The sequence below is a fragment of the Trematomus bernacchii genome, unplaced genomic scaffold (assembly GCF_902827165.1).
Source record: "Trematomus bernacchii unplaced genomic scaffold, fTreBer1.1, whole genome shotgun sequence".
NCBI lineage: Eukaryota > Metazoa > Chordata > Actinopteri > Perciformes > Nototheniidae > Trematomus > Trematomus bernacchii.
Window position 1 is genome coordinate 131,141 of NW_022987429.1, and position 16,759 is coordinate 147,899.

The following is a 16,759-nucleotide window of genomic DNA, read 5'->3' on the forward strand; positions in this document are numbered from 1 at the left end:
TGATATATATTTTTTGTTTCCAGGTTATAACATTTCTCCAATTTCTGAAAGGGAAGCAACATATTTACAACATTGTAAGTGTGATGGAAACTTCTGAAGCAATGGAGACGAAACTCAGAGAGACACTGGGTGAGCTGGAACTTTGATGGCAAACACTGATGGTTTATTATGGAGTTACGGCCGGAGAACTGACAAGACATGTGCTGCCGCCACGAGGTGAAACAGCGGTTGCCAAACCAATTCTGAAGATCTCTACCCCAGACCCATGTATTTAGCTGGTTCTGAGAGAATAATCAATATTGTGCATAATAAGATAAAACAGGCAAAGCACTAAAACACCTCCATCAGCTGACGCCAACAGGCAGGAATAGGGAGACAAAACACTGAGATCACAGCAGCCCAAGGTTGCAGGCCTGTGCTCAGTGAGGGCAGTACAAACTGACTGGGTGAAAGGTATGGGCCTAGGAACATATTTCCCCAACAGTAAGCTTTAATCAGAAAGTCCAGTATATTGTTAGTCCATCACTAAAGACCTGACATCGGTGTAGATCGTCTCTCCCTCTGCTGATTTTGTATTCTTCCTGTCTGCTCTGCCAGTTTTCCTCTTGGTGAAGGTTGGTGCAGAATAAGTTATTGAGTCCTCATCTATCTGCAAAAATATATGGAAAAATGTTTGAGATGGCAATGTGATTTACATGTAGAAAATAAAATGAGTAAATTAATTTTTTCAGTCACATCTTCTCTTTTTTACCGTACCTGCTGCCTCTGCTGATCACCGCTGGCTGGTACGGGATTTGTTTGCAGAGAAAGAGAAGCTGTATTATGAAATAAAATTAATTTTATGACATATGATGTAGGTACAATTACACACATTTGTAATGTAAATCTAACGTAAAAAAGTGAGCTTTTCCCAATAACTGTCTGATTGATTGAGGTATGAGAAACATTATTTACCGTTGCAACTATCACAAGTTTTCATCTTGATAGTATAAAACAGAAAGGCGATAACAATCAAACTTATAGCCAAAGCAGCAGCTAACAGAAGCAGAACTACGATGGCCTTCTGCTGATCCCACAACTTAGGTGCTAAAATCATGGAGAAAAAGGGGCAAATGTGAAAAATGTAACGTTTTTTTGACAGTATTACAATGCATGACAATTGGATTTTGGTTTGTAAGGGTTTCTACCATATTCAAAATGAATGATTATTAAAGATTTGTAAACGCTCTGCAGTTACCTTCAATGTCCAGTTTTGTTCCATGTCCAAATAATATGTCCCCACATGTGGCCACAGCACAGTAATAAGTCCCAGCATCAGAGGAGCTGATGTTTTTAGAGAAGTTGTAGATACATTTCCGTGGAGAGCTAGCCTCAGGACTATTCTCACAATCATCTCCACTGTTTCTATGGGTGTAAATGACACTGGGATGAGATTCATCTGATCCGGCTCTGAACCAGTACACTCTGGTTTCTCCTGGACAAGTTTTGCTCTGAGATTCAGAGAGGACTGTACACTGCAGAGTCACCGAGTCTCCTGGAAGGACTGGATCAGACTGATGGCCTTGAATAAAGGCAGTGATATCTGGTTCAGGGCCTGGAAAATATAAATATATAGATAAAGGATACATTTTTAAAGAAAGGTGAAATCTACGTTTGCTGTATTTCATTTCAGAATTCAGAAATCATTCATGCATTTACAATTCAAAACCTTTATTGATCCAGGTGCAATCCCATTGAGATCAATGATCTCTTTTTCAAGGTGTTATGTTGCCCCCGCAAAGGGTCAGTAAAGATAAAAGACAAAAATAGTAAGCTATCATATCAAACAAAAGGGGTTTAGTAGATAACACATTAATAAAGTAGTAAAATACAATTATGTTATGTAGCAGAGAGTAATAACAAAGATAAACAGTATAAATGATTTACCTTTAACTCTCAGAAATGTCCCATTCAGAAATGTCATGGCAAGTTTGTTTACTTTTAGGCAGTAGTAAACTCCAGTATCGCTTGGCTCTGTTTTACTTATTTGCAGGAGAAAGGTTCCAGGCCCTTGTTTTGCTGTAATGCGAGTAGTCTTGTTATCACCATTATAATCAAAAGAAAATGTTCCTCCCAAGACTTCAGGGACGTTTCCAGGTCCATGCCTGATCCAGAACATGTGTGTTGGATCCAAGGATTGCTGGCGTGAACAAGTCAAAGTCACATCATCCCCAAGACTAACAGTCTTTTTCTCCAAGATCTGATCGTGTGTGCATCCTGAAAAATATAATAAACACACAGATGATTGCTTTGTGATACATTAAGAATAATTAGCACACAGCTGAATCATTATCAGAACATGGCAATTCATATAATGTATCTCAAGTCTAGATACTTACGCCCCACTCCAAGCATCAGCAGTAAATAAACTATGATCAGCATTTTCTGGTCAATCCACTTGTGGCTGCCGGTAAATTAGATCGTATTGGATTAGATTCGCCTTAATGTAATCATATGAAGTGGGAGGTTACAATTTTAGAGCAACCTGATTGGCCTTTCCTTATTTCATTGTACCACCACAGTGGAAATGATATCACCCTTTGTTCCAACCTAAACACATGAAACAAGACCAAAAGCAAGCTTCTGTTTTTATGTTTCATGTTTGTTTTCCTTTAACTGCACAGAGCGTAAACACACACAACAGAACAATCGAAAAGCAATCTTGATTTTCTTTTCATGTCCAGATGGAATTTTTTGATGGGGTGCAATATTGCCACTGTCCAGTATGATATACACATGAGTGACAAACATAGGCTGTCTGAGGAGCTAAGCAAACAAATACCTTTTCAAGCCACTTAAATGTGTGTTTACCTATACCATAGTGTTTACTTTTGACCATCGAGCAATTGTGTTACCAGGATTAATTTAAGAAGAGAACAACATTAACATAATTATAATAATGTGTGCATAATTCCGCCAATTATAAAAAAGAAAGCTGTTTAAAATATGATTAGCTTTTTCTGGTTCATTACATTACATTATTACATGTCACGCTTTTACCCAAAGCAACTTACATACACTCAATACTGTGGGCAATCCCCATTACACATTACAGCACCAGCAGTTAGGTTTTGACATGATTCATTGCTAAAAAGAACACGCTTAAAGCCAATTTCCTGGTCACAGAAATGTGAAAGCAATGTTTTGTATGCTGGCTAATAAAGGAAGATACATTTACAGGTAAAGGTTGCTCCATTCTTTTGTATTATAGTACCAAACAGTTTTGGGAGTTACGGATTTTTTAAAAGAATGTTCAAAGTTTAAGCAACTTCAAAAACACTCCTACATCTCCTACTGTATAACGCAACATTTATTAAATAAGTTTCCTGATATAATATGCCTAGGTCTTTTAAACTTGATCCCTCCTGTTTGTAATGGCTGCTCCTGTAACAAATGTGGATTAGTGAAACAATGCAGAAAAGTCCATTGTGAATGTATCCAAAGTAGACCAGTTTAAGAACTGCCACTTATTTGATAAATGTGTAAGCATACACACTAAAGGAATTGAAACGGAAACTTCCTGTGATCCTGCGCTCTGTAACAAATGATTAACTCATACACTTTCAGAATTGGGATTAGATTAGATTCCAAGGATGTAGCAAAATGTTTAAAGTTTGTCTGGATTCCTGAAAGGGATTCTTGGAAGTGATCAAAACCGTTCTCATTTGCTAACTGCCATATTTTAGTGATAGTAAAATGATTAATCAAAAACATATATTTTTTTTAGAATAGCTGAATACTCATTATAAAAAAAGGTACCAATACCATTAACATTTCAATATAAATGCATAATTTGTAATGCATCCAAAAATGTGTAGGCCTGTGTCTCTAGGACTTATCCTACCACATTGTTGTTATTTAAACATGCATGTATCTTTTTGATTTGTGTAGACATAGAAAATATAAGCTGCCGTTTGCCACATTGAGAAGGACAGAGGAACCATCTTAAATACTGTGCAAATCAGCCAATTGGATGCTCCACGTCATAAATTATGAACACCCCCTCTGCCTGTCAGTCACTTCAGCAGGAAGAGCACAACACAGAGTTGGGCTGTTAAAACATCCGTCCTCTGCAATACACTTCATTTCAGAGAGCTTTAGAGAGCAAGAAGCAGAGCGACACTCTCAGAGTATCAAAGGAACACATTTGTCATGAGACGATTTACAGTTTCTCTCCTGTATATTTTTCCCCGGGAAGAGAAGACCAATGTCCACCAAGGAAACAAAACAGATAAATTAAACCGACTATTTACAAGGCGCTTAACATAAAACAAATCCTGTGCCGCTATAGTGTCTGTGCACTCTTACACTTTTGACACTTATTAAAGGAACACCTATCAAGATAATGCAGTTCAGTAAAACTCCCCACACTCTGGCAGCATTTTTTTTATTTATTAAGATTTAGGGTTTCTTGACAACTCAAAAGGTGTATAGAGAATATAATAAGAAATATAAATAGCTTATCTATCTATGGCCAACATTTCCAGAACATTTGTCAGAGCTGCAGGTTGTGGTTTGTGGCTTTCTTCAGGGTCAACAGTTGACAACAAGCCATAACATGCCTTGTACTTTCACACAAACAGTCAGATATAAATGCATTCACACTGACAACCAGATGACGCATGGAAACTTCAGCGCGGCTGTGGTTGGGCTTCACACTGAGGTGTGAATACAAAGGGGCGCTTGTACCTTTCTCATTCTATAAACCTCAGGAAGCTGGGCTTGCACTGCTGATTTACTTATTTTTGTTTCAAATGGCAAGTGGAATACCACTAGTCACACTATGTGATGATCCTTTTTCATTTAACCTTACTGCAAGTTATTGCCTTTTATCTGTAGTTGCAGTTAGTCAGGGGAGGTGCCCATCATTTCCTGGTTCGACCCCCGTCTTTCAGTCGAATTTTAGCCGTGATCTAATTTGGTGATCTAATGGCAGCCTGTCTATTTGAATGTTTAATTAATAAATACAGTTAGATTATAAATTAGATGCTTTTGCATCTTTAGAAATAATCTTGAGATAGACATGTTTTTACTTTAAATGAGCATGTGTAAAACTAAAACAATGATGAAGCCTGCTGAAGTCTCATGTAGCTCTCACTTCACTTCACATCCTGTTGAAGCCCATAGTTCTGAGTAACAGCCTTGATGCTTGGTCAAAGGGTAGAGAGATGGCCCACCACAACGCATGACTCTCAGTGTAGCTGCTGCATGTGGCTTTGCTCCTTGTTCTGAAGCACAAGGTCTTTACAAAGGATGTGAGATCTGAAAGGTGGAGTGCTTGATTCTATTAAGTAGTTGACTTCTGACTTTCTATTTTGTATTTAGAACAACAATCATTGTCTTTTGCAAATAAATATCAATTGTGTGTGAATCACAAAATATTCCCCATGTGTTTTGTCAGCCATGCTTCGGTCTCTCCCTCTTAAAAGCACTTTGCAAAAATGAAAGATAACATGTATGCTGTGTAAAATATTATACACCACTTATTTTTCAGCGGAAATTGTCCACAGGTGTAACGATAACATGGTTATTTGCAATAAAAAATGGCATGGCCTAGTCCCTTATGTTACTGGTTTTACTTTTGCTTTTCCTGCTATAATGCATTGACATGTCTCTTGTTAAAAAGTAATTGTTAGGGTTAAAACCTGATCTATTTGAGAATGTTAGAGAATCACAAATGGTCAAGACTGGTTGTAGGACTATAAAGTTCACAGAAATACAGGATGAACAAAATCATGTTATGGCAAATAAGGAAAAACGTTCAGTACTCAAATCTAAAATACATGAAGGCATGCTTTGGAGTTCACTGCCAATAAAGCAAGGGAGTTTTTGGTGTTTAAAAACAAAACATCTGTGATACTCTACAATATTGTTCAACTTGAAAAAAGGACAATGCTCTACCTTACAGAGAGCACTATCTCAACACATACTTTAACCTGTAAGTTCTTCACATCTCTTGGTTTTGGTGATATTTCCTCTCACCTCTCCCCTACAGCTTTCTACCACCTACACTGTGGCTATTGTAATGTTATGGAACAAAACAGCTAGCCTACATAGAGTGAACAATACAGCATTGAGCAACACCAACAATGTCTTTGGTGTGTGGAGCCATCGAACTCACTGCTGTTGCTCAGTAAGTATATCCAGTATGTAAACCAAACATCTTATTAAGCTACAAAATTAGTTTTCTGTGACCATATGGAATTTGCAATGTACTTGATAAAAACAGATGTGTTTGCTAGCTAGCAGTCGTCATGTTCCCACATTGCTTTCCTGGTGTGTTAAACTATTAACCACAGCCATCGGTCTGTTGAATAGAGTGACACTGAAATAACGTCTCTGTGTGTGTATTTTTTTGTTTTCATGCTGGTATGATTAAATACACATTCGTAAAATGTGTCAATAGGGTTTTGCTGTTTAAATCGGTCCTGTACTTCTTAGCTAAGCACCCAAAACTGAACAAATATTTTATTGTCTAAATAAAGGGGCTTCTTTGAAAAAGGAAAATCTTAGAATATAGAGATTTCTGATCGAAAGAAAATGTACCACAAGTTTTAAATGTAGGGGGGAGGTCATTTTATACATTTCAGCCAATCACTACAATTGCTACTTTGTAGACGTTGATCTTCTTGTGAACAAACCTTCATTTGGTTGGAAAGACATCAGTCGCGCGAGACGTCAGAGCTGCACCACAATGATCGGTCAACTGGCTGCTTTGATTCTTCTTTGTACGATGTGTAAGTGCAATTATTTACTCCTGTATGAAAGACAATACCATTTGATGATCTTAAAGATCTTAAAGATTCTCCTCCAATAAACCTTTTCTGTATTTTTTCTTTAGCTCTGATTGAATCGGCAGAGGATCCTCATCTAATCTCTTTGGATGTGGTAGAAGTTGGTGGAAATTAAGTCTTTAACTTGATTTTTGGCAAACTAACAGTTACTGAACCTTTTATAGACACACGGTTCACAGCAACAAAAGAGGATACTCATTATCTTTTCACAATCAGAAATGTCAGAAAAGAGGACGAAGCAACATATTTCTGTCTCACTGGATCAACGTATTCACAGAGTTTTGGCATTGGCATCTTCTTGGCTGTGAATGGTAAATATATATATATTACTTTCAGTTATTATGTCAAGTCTCATGCCCTACAAATAATTGATATTAAATGTTATGTTTCCTTTTACTGAATCACGCAGATCAGCGGAAATCTGTCTACGTGAAGCAAATTCCGAAGACCAAGTCAGTCCAGCCCCGCGACTCAGTGACTCTCCAGTGTTCACTCCTCTCCAAAAACAACGAAAGCGCAGATCAGTGTCCAGGTGAACACAATGTTTCCTGGTTCAGATCTGGATCAGGAAAATCCCATCCAAGCATCATTTACACTCACAGTGAGGAACAAAAGGAACGCAGTTGTGTCTTCAGTCTGTCCAAAACTATACACAACTCCTCTGATACCGGGACGTATTACTGTGCTGTGGCTACATGTGGACAGATCCTGTTTGGAGAAGGAACTACAGTGGAGACAAGTAGGTTTTGAAGTTGAATTCTGAAATCTTTAGTACATTTTGAACATTAATGGTAGTCAGATATATTGGATAAATATTGATAAAGTGTATATAGAATATCAATAAATGATAGATGCTAGTTTGCATTTATTTATCTTAGGATACATTTTTTTTTCTAAATATCTATCTGCATAAGTCAAGTTGCATCTTTCAGTCAAACAGATTCACAGCTCTTTGATATTTTCAATCTTAGTCCAGGTAAATATACTGTTTTGTCATGCACTTGAAAAAGTTGGTGCAATAAAAAAATGTGTCCTTAAACAGAAGGCTCTTTTTGACCTTAATGTAAAGTAATGACTGATCGACAAAGCCAAATACATTCTCCAAATATGACAGTATTTTTAACAGACAATATTGACAGAAATGTAAATCTCTTAAAATTGGAATGAGGGGTTAAGTGTCTATTTTTCTAATTCCAGGATCAAAACTGGACGCAGTTGTCCTCGTACTTGGAGCACTGTTGGCCTTCTCTTTGACTTTAATCGTCATCCTTACTTTCTACGTAAATCGAGGAGTTTGTCGACACTGCAAAGGTAGGTTCCTAAATTATACAACGATGTTTTAGGCATTGATTTTTGCTCATGTTCTAAATTGTAGAAATGTAGTTGTATTGTAACTTCGGTTAATTTTACCCAGTAATAACTGGCCCAACATCACAATAGCCGCTTTCACACCAAGTACTTTGCCGTACTTAGTGCCGGCACTTAGTGCCCCGGCACTTATTACCCCAGGGCACTAAGTACCAATCGCGTTCACACCGGAGTACTTTTCCCTGAGGGAAGATTACGCAAATGAGCCGCTGACGTCACTTCGTCTTCTTCTGGTTTGGGTTTACTGGCAGGCCGCAAACAACTTCACGGCGTATACTGCCACCCGAAGTCCCCGGCCGGAAGTCCCCGGAGTTGGGGACTGGCTTCAGTAGAAGCCTTCCGAGTAAATCGCCAGATTGCCGACACCTCCTCATCACTCCACCGCTCCCATGTTTTTTTTTGTGTTGCCATAAGTTATTCTCTCTCCGTTGGTGCACGGGGCTAATGCTAATGCTAATAATGCTAATGCCAGCAAATACAATGGCGGCTTCAAAAAACTTTTCAGCGTTTTTTTTAGAAATTGGTACTTTTTTTGTACTTTTTTGGTACCACCTCTCTAGCAGGCACTGAAAATGGGGGTAAAAGTTCCCGGCACTAAGTACTCTTTTTGGTGTGAACGCGCGTTCACACCGGAGTACTTTTCACCGTACTTTTCGTGTTTAGTTCCGTTAGTACCCCTTATGTCGCGTTCACACCAAAAAGAGCACTTAATCCCGGGAACTTTTACCCCCATTTTTAGTGCCTGCTGAGAGATGGTACTTTCCTGGGGGAAAAAAGTGCCACAGTTCTGATTGGCTGGGCGAATTGCAAACCACGCCCCGTAAAACTCTGAAATGTTTTGTAGAGCCGCCATTTTATTATCCTTACATTAGCATTATTAGCATTAGCATTCGCCCAGCGCACAAACGCAGAGAGACTAACTTATGGCAACAAAAAATAAAACATGGGAGCGGTGGAGATGAGGAGGGTGTCGGCGTTCTAGCGATTTACTCGGAAGGCTTCAGTAGAAGCAGCTGGGAGTCCCAGCAGCTTCTACCAGGCTTCTACTGAAGCCAGTCCCCAACTCCGGGGACTTCCGGCCGGGGACTCCGGGTGGCAGTATACGCCGTGAAGTTGTTTGCGGCCTGCCAGTAAACCCAAAGCAGGAGAAGACGTCAGCGGCTCATTTGCGTAATCTTCCCTCAGGGAATTTATTCCGGTGTGAACGCGATCTGTACTAAATGCCCTGGGGTAAAAAGTGCCGGGGCAATGAGTCCCGGCACTGAGTACGGCAAAGTACTTGGTGTGAATGCGGCTAATCACTTTGTGTCTCCTACAGTGGCCTTTTTTATATTAATTGTTGAATAATTTTCTTCCTAAATTTCCCTCTTTTTAATCCTCATCAAGCAAGTATAAGTATGAATTAATCAGTTTAATCCAAAGGATATACATTTTGAGCTTTCTATAAAATGGTTGCGAGTTCTGGGTTATCTCAACATCCTTTCAAATGTCAAAAGGGGGAATGCAATTTAAATTAACTCTAAAATAATAATCTCTATGCAGACATGTCATGTATGATAATAATAATAATAATGATAATACATTACATTTATAAAGCGCTTTTCCTGGTGCTCAAAGCGCTTACAAGCAAGTAAAACAAAATAACAACAAAAGTAAAAAGGGCTAAGCTAGGTGGAATAAGGGCGAGGGGTTAGTGGATTAGGAGTTGAAGGCAAGAGTGAAAAGGTGAGTTTTGAGGGATTGTTTGAATGATGTGAGAGTGTTGGCAGATCTGACGTGGCTGGGTAGGGAGTTCCAGAGTGTGGGGGAGGCTGCAGCGAAGGTCACCATTCATGTACTAAACATATTTTGTGAACTTAAAACTACTGTTTCATGTAGTTATATTTCTAAATTAAATTCAAAAGTAAAAGTCCCATAAAAGGGTAAAACTCCAGACTCTACTTAAAAATTCAGCGGACAATTGAACCCCATCTAACGTTATTTAACTTTTGCTGCAGTAGCACCGTGTACCACCCGTAATCCTAAAACCAACGAGGCGACAGTGGATGAATCAACTGACCTGGTAAATATGTTTGTAACTTTGAAACTATGCACCAAATATGGAGGAAAAAAGGATCCTTTTTCTGGCTAAAACATTCAAACACTAGACTTGGTTTGGATGAAGTGTTTTTCATTTTACAGGCCTAATATTTAAGGAATGTATGTTTAATAGACTATATGATTTGCAGGATGGAGACGAAGAGGCGGTAAACTATGCAGCACTGAATTACTCCAAAAGAAAAGTGAAAAAAGTGAAGCAAAAGCAAGAGTTACCACAGGAGTGTGTGTACTCCGCTGTGAGAGCAAACCACACACAGCACCACGCCCCCGTATGAGCTTTGGTTTAGCTCAGCTTTGCATGTTTTTAACAAATGTTGTGCTGTTAATTACTTTGCTTTATATTTTGCTTTTAAAAGGCTAGTTGTTGATGTGACAAGCATGAAAGACCACTGCTTGTTGCAGAGGCATGAGGAGGCGACTGAGAATGGCTCAAGTTGAAATCAATAAACTTTTCAAACACCCGGAGAGAATATGTGGGTAATCAATGTTCATCAAAAAACGATGCTGCATCAAAGAGACTACACACATGTAATTGCTGATTCTTCTGCAAATAAATTGACCATAATGCTATTAATTTTATGACTGTGCATTGTTCTTCAATCTGAATTTGAATAGATGTTGGTATACTTGAGCCAGAGTAGCCATGTGTGTTGTACTGTGGCTCATGTGCATTTCTATGATCAGGGCCTTGCAGTGGATACAAATAATTGAACATGTGTCCTCTTAATAATCACCCAGCAGCAAATGCAGTGACTCGGAAACAGAGCAGAGGCTGGTTATTTGTAGTTCTTTGACGGATAAAACGGGTTGAACTTTGCATGAACTACATATCATTTTCAAAAAATGATTGTTGTATGTACTTTTGGTTATAAGGCACAAATATTTTAAGAAAAATAAACATGTCTGCTGTAATTGTACTAGTTTTCTAATAGCAGAAGAAGAAGAAACATGAAAACAGAAAACAATCCAAATGACTGCTTTTCACCAAAAATACAGTAGCCAATGGGGACGCACCCCTGAAAGTCCCGCCCACCTGGGACGTTTGTGTCAAAATTGAAAACAAAAAATGAGGGAGCGCAAACGAGAAGAGCTGCGGCGAGAGCAAAAGTCTGATCATTGAGAAAGAAGGAAAGAGAACTGCAAACAAAAATATATTAAAACAAAGAAAAAAGTATTATAGTTTACATGATTACACAAATGATTTGTTTGCAACTTATAGTTTTATTTTTGAAATTAAATTTATTTAGCTTGACTCAGATTTTTTTTCTCTTAAACTCTTAGTTTTGCTTGATTCTGAGAAAGTGTTGCTTTATCTTTATGAAACAAAACTAATCCCATACTTTTGCTTTAAAAGAAAAGAAAACAAGACCTTTTAATGCCCCCTGGTGTAGGGTACGGAGATGAGCAGAAAAGAGGTATAGAGGAAATAGAGTCTTCCTGCTTTGTTCTACCAAGTTGATAAGACCAAGGGTGTTTGGCGGCATAGAATCAGTGTGACGACAGCATAGATCAGTGGTCGGCAACCCCTCGCACGCGTGCCAGCATTGGCACGCGGCACCGTAACCAGTGGCACACTAGGAATAAGTGGAATAAGTGTGCAAAATATTTAAATTGTATTTTCGGATCCTGAACGAGACCGCCGCCAGAGCGCGTCTCCCCGTTACCTGCAGAAGGAAGCCATGATGCACGCAACGCAGCCCCGCTCTGTTTAACTCCAGGTGACTTTCTGCCGCTTTCCTCCGTGGTGCAGTGCTGATCGTTTCACCAGAGGAAAGCACTTCACAAATTGCAGTACCCATAAGGAGCTGTACAAATGCCGCAGTTTTTGCGTGGCTGTGTCTTTAGTTGAAAGCCCAGTGGCGATCTGCTCATCTCTCATTGAAATAATATGCTACAAAGGGGCGGACTGGCCATCTGTGTGTTGAACTTTCCTGTCGGCTCCCAGACCGTAGTCGAGGAGGGCAGAAGCAACAAGCTTCAGGTTCAATAACCCACTTTATCTTAAATGACTGGAGAGAGGCGAGCTCTTCTTGGGAGGCCGTTGCATTTATTTAGCTGTTCTTCTGTTTCACAAAATACATCACAGACCTCTGTTTTTCTGCTGCCTCGTTTCACTTCCAGAAACATACACACGCTCGCTCACTCTCTCTCTCTCTTAAAGGGACAGCGATCTCATCTCACTCTGCATGACCCTAATATCATAACATGTGTGTTCTGGAGAATCACAGAACGGACGATCGTCCTTATTATTATGCCGTTTAAACCAATCATGTTGGCATCATGTAAGTTGTGCTGACAGGTACACACACTGCTTCCGCGCAGCGAGGCTCCCCCCGCCCTCCTGTTGATAGTTCACCAGCGTCAAGCTCCTCAACCCCCCCCCCCCCCCCCCCCCCGTTGATAATCGTTGGCTCGCCGATAACAATTTTTTTTTTTAATGGCACCACATATCAAAAAGGTTGCCGACCACTGGCATAGATGTTTGACAGGCATTCACTAATATCTGTGTGTTTGACAAAAAAGTTCAACATACAAAAATGCATTTTTTATTTAAATTCATTCAATATCACTTAAGCATTAGAAAAAAAAAACATCAAACAAACATTGTATGAATAATGCAAGCTAATCCCAACATGTTATAACAGCTTTAAACTTAAAGACATTAACATTATATCACATTTGGTACAAAGACATCTGAAACAGTCCAGTTAAAAGGTGCCGTCTAAAATTTAAATCCAATATACTACTAACAAATATCTACTTACACTCCGCTAGCTGACCGCATTATGTGCCTATGCTAAAAGAAAAGCTGGTTGGGATCCAGCCAATCAGCATCAGGGCGTTTATGTCTGTGCAGAGGACAGGGGAGAGGATGTGTAAAGAGAAAGGCAGTGGGAGCAAGAGGCAGGGTAAATACGAAGGGGGACATTTGTTTTAAGATCAAATATCAACAATCTTTCTTGAGAATCGCTGACTCCACATTTGACTCAGATCAAAAAGCCTTGGCAGCCGTGTAGACCCCGGGGCCAGTTTCCATCATGGTAAAGACGGCAGTAGAATAAATCCACGGGTCTTCATTTCTCTAAGGAAATATATTACAAATTATTTGTGATGACAAACCTGATCGAGTTGCATCATAAGCCTTTTGCAATGTTTGTCTTACCTTTACATTCCTGTTTGCAACATTTTCTTGCAGGGACACAGCAGCTACAATATGACCAAAAGGAATTTAGAAATAGATAAGGATGCCCTAGTTTTTATAAATACTGATATTAGCATCAGCTAATAAGAGATATAGAGAGGGACTATACTTACCCTTGTCATGGCAATAATCACACTTGTTTTTCTTGATGGCGTGAATAAGGAAGGCTATAACAATCACACTAATAGCCGAGACCACAGACGGCAGAAGCAGAAATACATCGTCAGTCTGTAAATCACCAAAAGACCGTAAGCCGGTTCCTGAAACATGACAGGAAAACGCAATAACATTTAGTTAGAGTAAAACAATATGTGCTTTCACCCAAGAATATTTTACTTTACTTCAAATATTTCTTCACAATCCATATGGATTTTATTTGACTTTGATTTGAATGTAACCTCTTATCAATGCAAATGCAAATGTCCCTATCAAACACTTAAACCACACTGACTTAAACCACTTGGGTTGCTTATTACAAACATGTGATGTACATCAATGATGTCTAAGACCAGATAAAATAATGCCCAAGACATCTGCAATACTTAAATTAGATTGGCTCGCCATCCATAAAGACAGTTTAAAGAAGCTAATAGATCGGCTCGGTATAACATACCTATTTTCAGTTTTGTTACATCTCCAAATAATATCTCTCCACATGTGGCCACAGCACAGTAGTAAGTCCCGGCATCAGATGAGCTGAAGCGATAAGCACAACTCTTCTGAGTGTCCGGTAACTTCTCACATTCCTCTTGTCTTCTTCCAGAAGTGTAGATGATGCTAGGATGAGATTTATCTGAACCAGCTCTGAACCAGAACACACTGATGTTTCCTGGACATGTTTTATTCTCAGATTTAGAAAGGACCGAACACTGAAGAGTCATCGAGTTTCCTGGAGGAGCTGGATCAGATAATGTCGGACACTGAACAACAGAATAGTCTAAAGTCCTCTGAGTGTTTCCTAGAAAATAAAAAAGTGTTAAAAAGCACATTCGACAGCCTAAAATGTGTTTACATCTATCTTAAATGTGGTACATGTTTTATCAAAGAAAAAATACATTGCTAAACATTGATTAGTGCTTCATCAACAAATCTAAGAAAAAAACGGATAATGTAGTTAATTTGTGGTTTTAACTTAATTTTAAGATTCAGGGCATGGTGACATTTTTCACCACAGGTTTTTAATCAAGAACCCAAATCATCACAAATATTTGGAAATAAATTCTTCAAAAATCTTGTAAAAAATTAGATCACACATTTACCTTTTAGTAACAAATATGTCCCACTCCATACACGATTCCTAAGCAAATCCTCGATTAAGCAGTGATACATTCCTTCATCTTCTGGGATTGTCCTCCGAATGGTCAGGGTGCTCAAATTGTTACCAATATTTACCTCCAATCTTGAGTGAGAAAACCCTGGTGCAAATGTAGGTTTTGAGGATTCGGGCAGTGTCACAATTAATGTCAGAGTCTCTCCAGCACTCGGAGTTCTCTGCGCCTTATCTCAGTATTAGACAGAGCACACGTTAAGGTCGCAGATTCACCAAGTTGAACTGTAGTCACTGGAGCCAGCGCATCTGAAATAATTGACAGAAAACAAACCGTGAAACAGTAAAAATCTATTAGTGAACAAAATTAGTATTCATCATGCAAAAACAAGGTATCGGAACCTTCATATATCTAAATGTAAATATGTAACTTAATACTTGCACCTACATCCTTGATGAAGAAGAAGCAGTGTTACCGATAGCAGTAACATCTTGACAATGTCTCAATGTCTGTTTTGTTTTCAATGTGTACGAAAGGTCACATATGCGTGTCACTCTGCATCTGATTGGTTTTCACAGAATAAAGATTTAAAAAAGTGCACTTCCTGTCTCAGTGGTCCCATTCTGATCTTTTTGAAGCATAGCACTTCATTCTTCTCAAGTTATTTAAGCAAATCTTCCAATAAAGGTATTTTTTGAAATTGTAAAGACAGCTTTGGACGACAAAATCAATGACAGTGAGTATGAATGAGTGATTTAAGAGGCTTAGTTACCAGTCTTAGTTATAAGGAAACTGGATTCACAAAAGCCTAGACTAGCTGTAAAATTAGCTAAACTGTGCTTCCAGTGAAGACACCAGACACAAGTATCACCAGTAAAATATGTTATAAGAGTCATTAAAAACTAATCTCATAATGATGCACTCAAATAAGGAAAGTTTACAGATAATTCTGTTTACTTTAAATGTTGTTTAGGCACAACACATCAATAATGGCTAGCTTAGTCCAGATGGGAATCTGGAGCATTCTGGGGCGGAGCAGCCTTTTTTTTCGAGATAACCATACGTGGATTTCGCAGCTTTTTTCATCCGTCATCTGTCATTCCTCATCATAAATATAAAAGGTTTGTTGAGTAATAAATACATGCAAATGTAAAGAGAAGCTAGGGCGGCAAAGGGCGATATATTGCAAACGTTTAAGTAAGTGGTATCCAGCCTTACGAATTAGAAGGGCTTCTAGCTAACATTATGCTAACTAAATGCTAACAAATCTTTGGCTCACCGTGCAAAACTACTCGTTATTGAAAAATGAACACTAAATATTAACCTTTCTTGTGTCCCAATGTTAACTTGAGATAGGACTACTTACATTTTAAACGGTGTATTCACTATTCACAGTTTTTTTCTGATAATTCAGCAATTATTTTTAACACTTACAGTAAACATTGTTTAATTACATTTTATTAAACACCCTTTTAAGCTGTACACAATTATATCATACTGCTGGATTACATGAATAAGTGCAATGAATATAAACAAATATAGACACTGAAAATGTTTTCCAAAATTAACATCGATTTGTGGGTGTGTACTATCTGATGGATGAACATAATCTAGGTCATTAGCATATGGTTGCACTCAAAGGGCCGGTTGTAACTTTAAGACTATATAAATATTCTTATATAAATATATAATATATATATATTCCATAATGTATTATATTACATTATTGGCTCTGCATTGGATTATTATCAGTTCTGGTACTAACTTCATAAATAACTCTGAAAGCAGAAGTCTAGGGCAAATAATTGAAAGCAAATATTCAACAATTACACCAATTGTATTGCATATTATATTATTTGCAAGCTCTTGCGGGCCACATAAAATTAGGTCGCAGGCCGGATTTGGGCCACGGTCCTTGAGTTTGACACCCCAGATCTAGGTTTACCAAATAATCTCCTATGGCAGTCATTTTGGACCAGGAACATCAT

The 16,759-nt window shown here is 38.5% G+C and overlaps 1 protein-coding gene, 1 long non-coding RNA gene and 1 pseudogene across 3 annotated transcripts; 1 reads left to right on the forward strand and 2 right to left on the reverse strand.

Annotated features, from left to right (window-relative positions):
* Positions 1-4: 4 nt before the first annotated feature.
* LOC117491192 lies at positions 5-2,437 on the reverse strand. Of its 2 annotated transcripts, XM_034141053.1 has the most exons (6): positions 2,379-2,437; positions 1,927-2,256; positions 1,238-1,594; positions 955-1,086; positions 757-815; positions 5-649 (listed from the first exon to the last, which is right to left on the reverse strand). In XM_034141053.1, exons 1-6 carry the CDS (start codon positions 2,419-2,421, stop codon positions 515-517), a joined length of 1,056 nt encoding a protein of 351 aa, XP_033996944.1. In that variant the 5' UTR covers positions 2,422-2,437; the 3' UTR covers positions 5-514. The 2 variants fall into 2 exon arrangements, with proteins under 2 accessions (XP_033996944.1, XP_033996949.1); XM_034141058.1 differs by lacking the exon at positions 955-1,086.
* A 4,254-nt stretch (positions 2,438-6,691) lies between these two features.
* LOC117491361 lies at positions 6,692-10,880 on the forward strand. The gene is made up of 6 exons (XR_004556767.1): positions 6,692-6,776; positions 6,881-7,144; positions 7,243-7,572; positions 8,031-8,144; positions 10,199-10,263; positions 10,430-10,880. It is a non-coding gene; the product is annotated as an uncharacterized LOC117491361 (long non-coding RNA).
* A 1,986-nt stretch (positions 10,881-12,866) lies between these two features.
* Positions 12,867-15,407, reverse strand: LOC117491279 (annotated as a pseudogene).
* Positions 15,408-16,759: the final 1,352 nt, after the last annotated feature.

Excerpts from the sequence above, each read along its gene's own strand:
- LOC117491192 (XM_034141053.1), bottom strand. The coding sequence starts at position 2,421 with ATGCTGATCATAGTTTATTTACTGCTGATGCTTGGAGTGGGGC. Across the intron at positions 1,595-1,926 it reads GACATTTCTGAGAGTTAAAG|GCCCTGAACCAGATATCACT; the intron begins GTAAATCATTTA and ends TATATTTTCCAG. Across the intron at positions 650-756 it reads GTGATCAGCAGAGGCAGCAG|ATAGATGAGGACTCAATAAC; the intron begins GTACGGTAAAAA and ends ATATTTTTGCAG.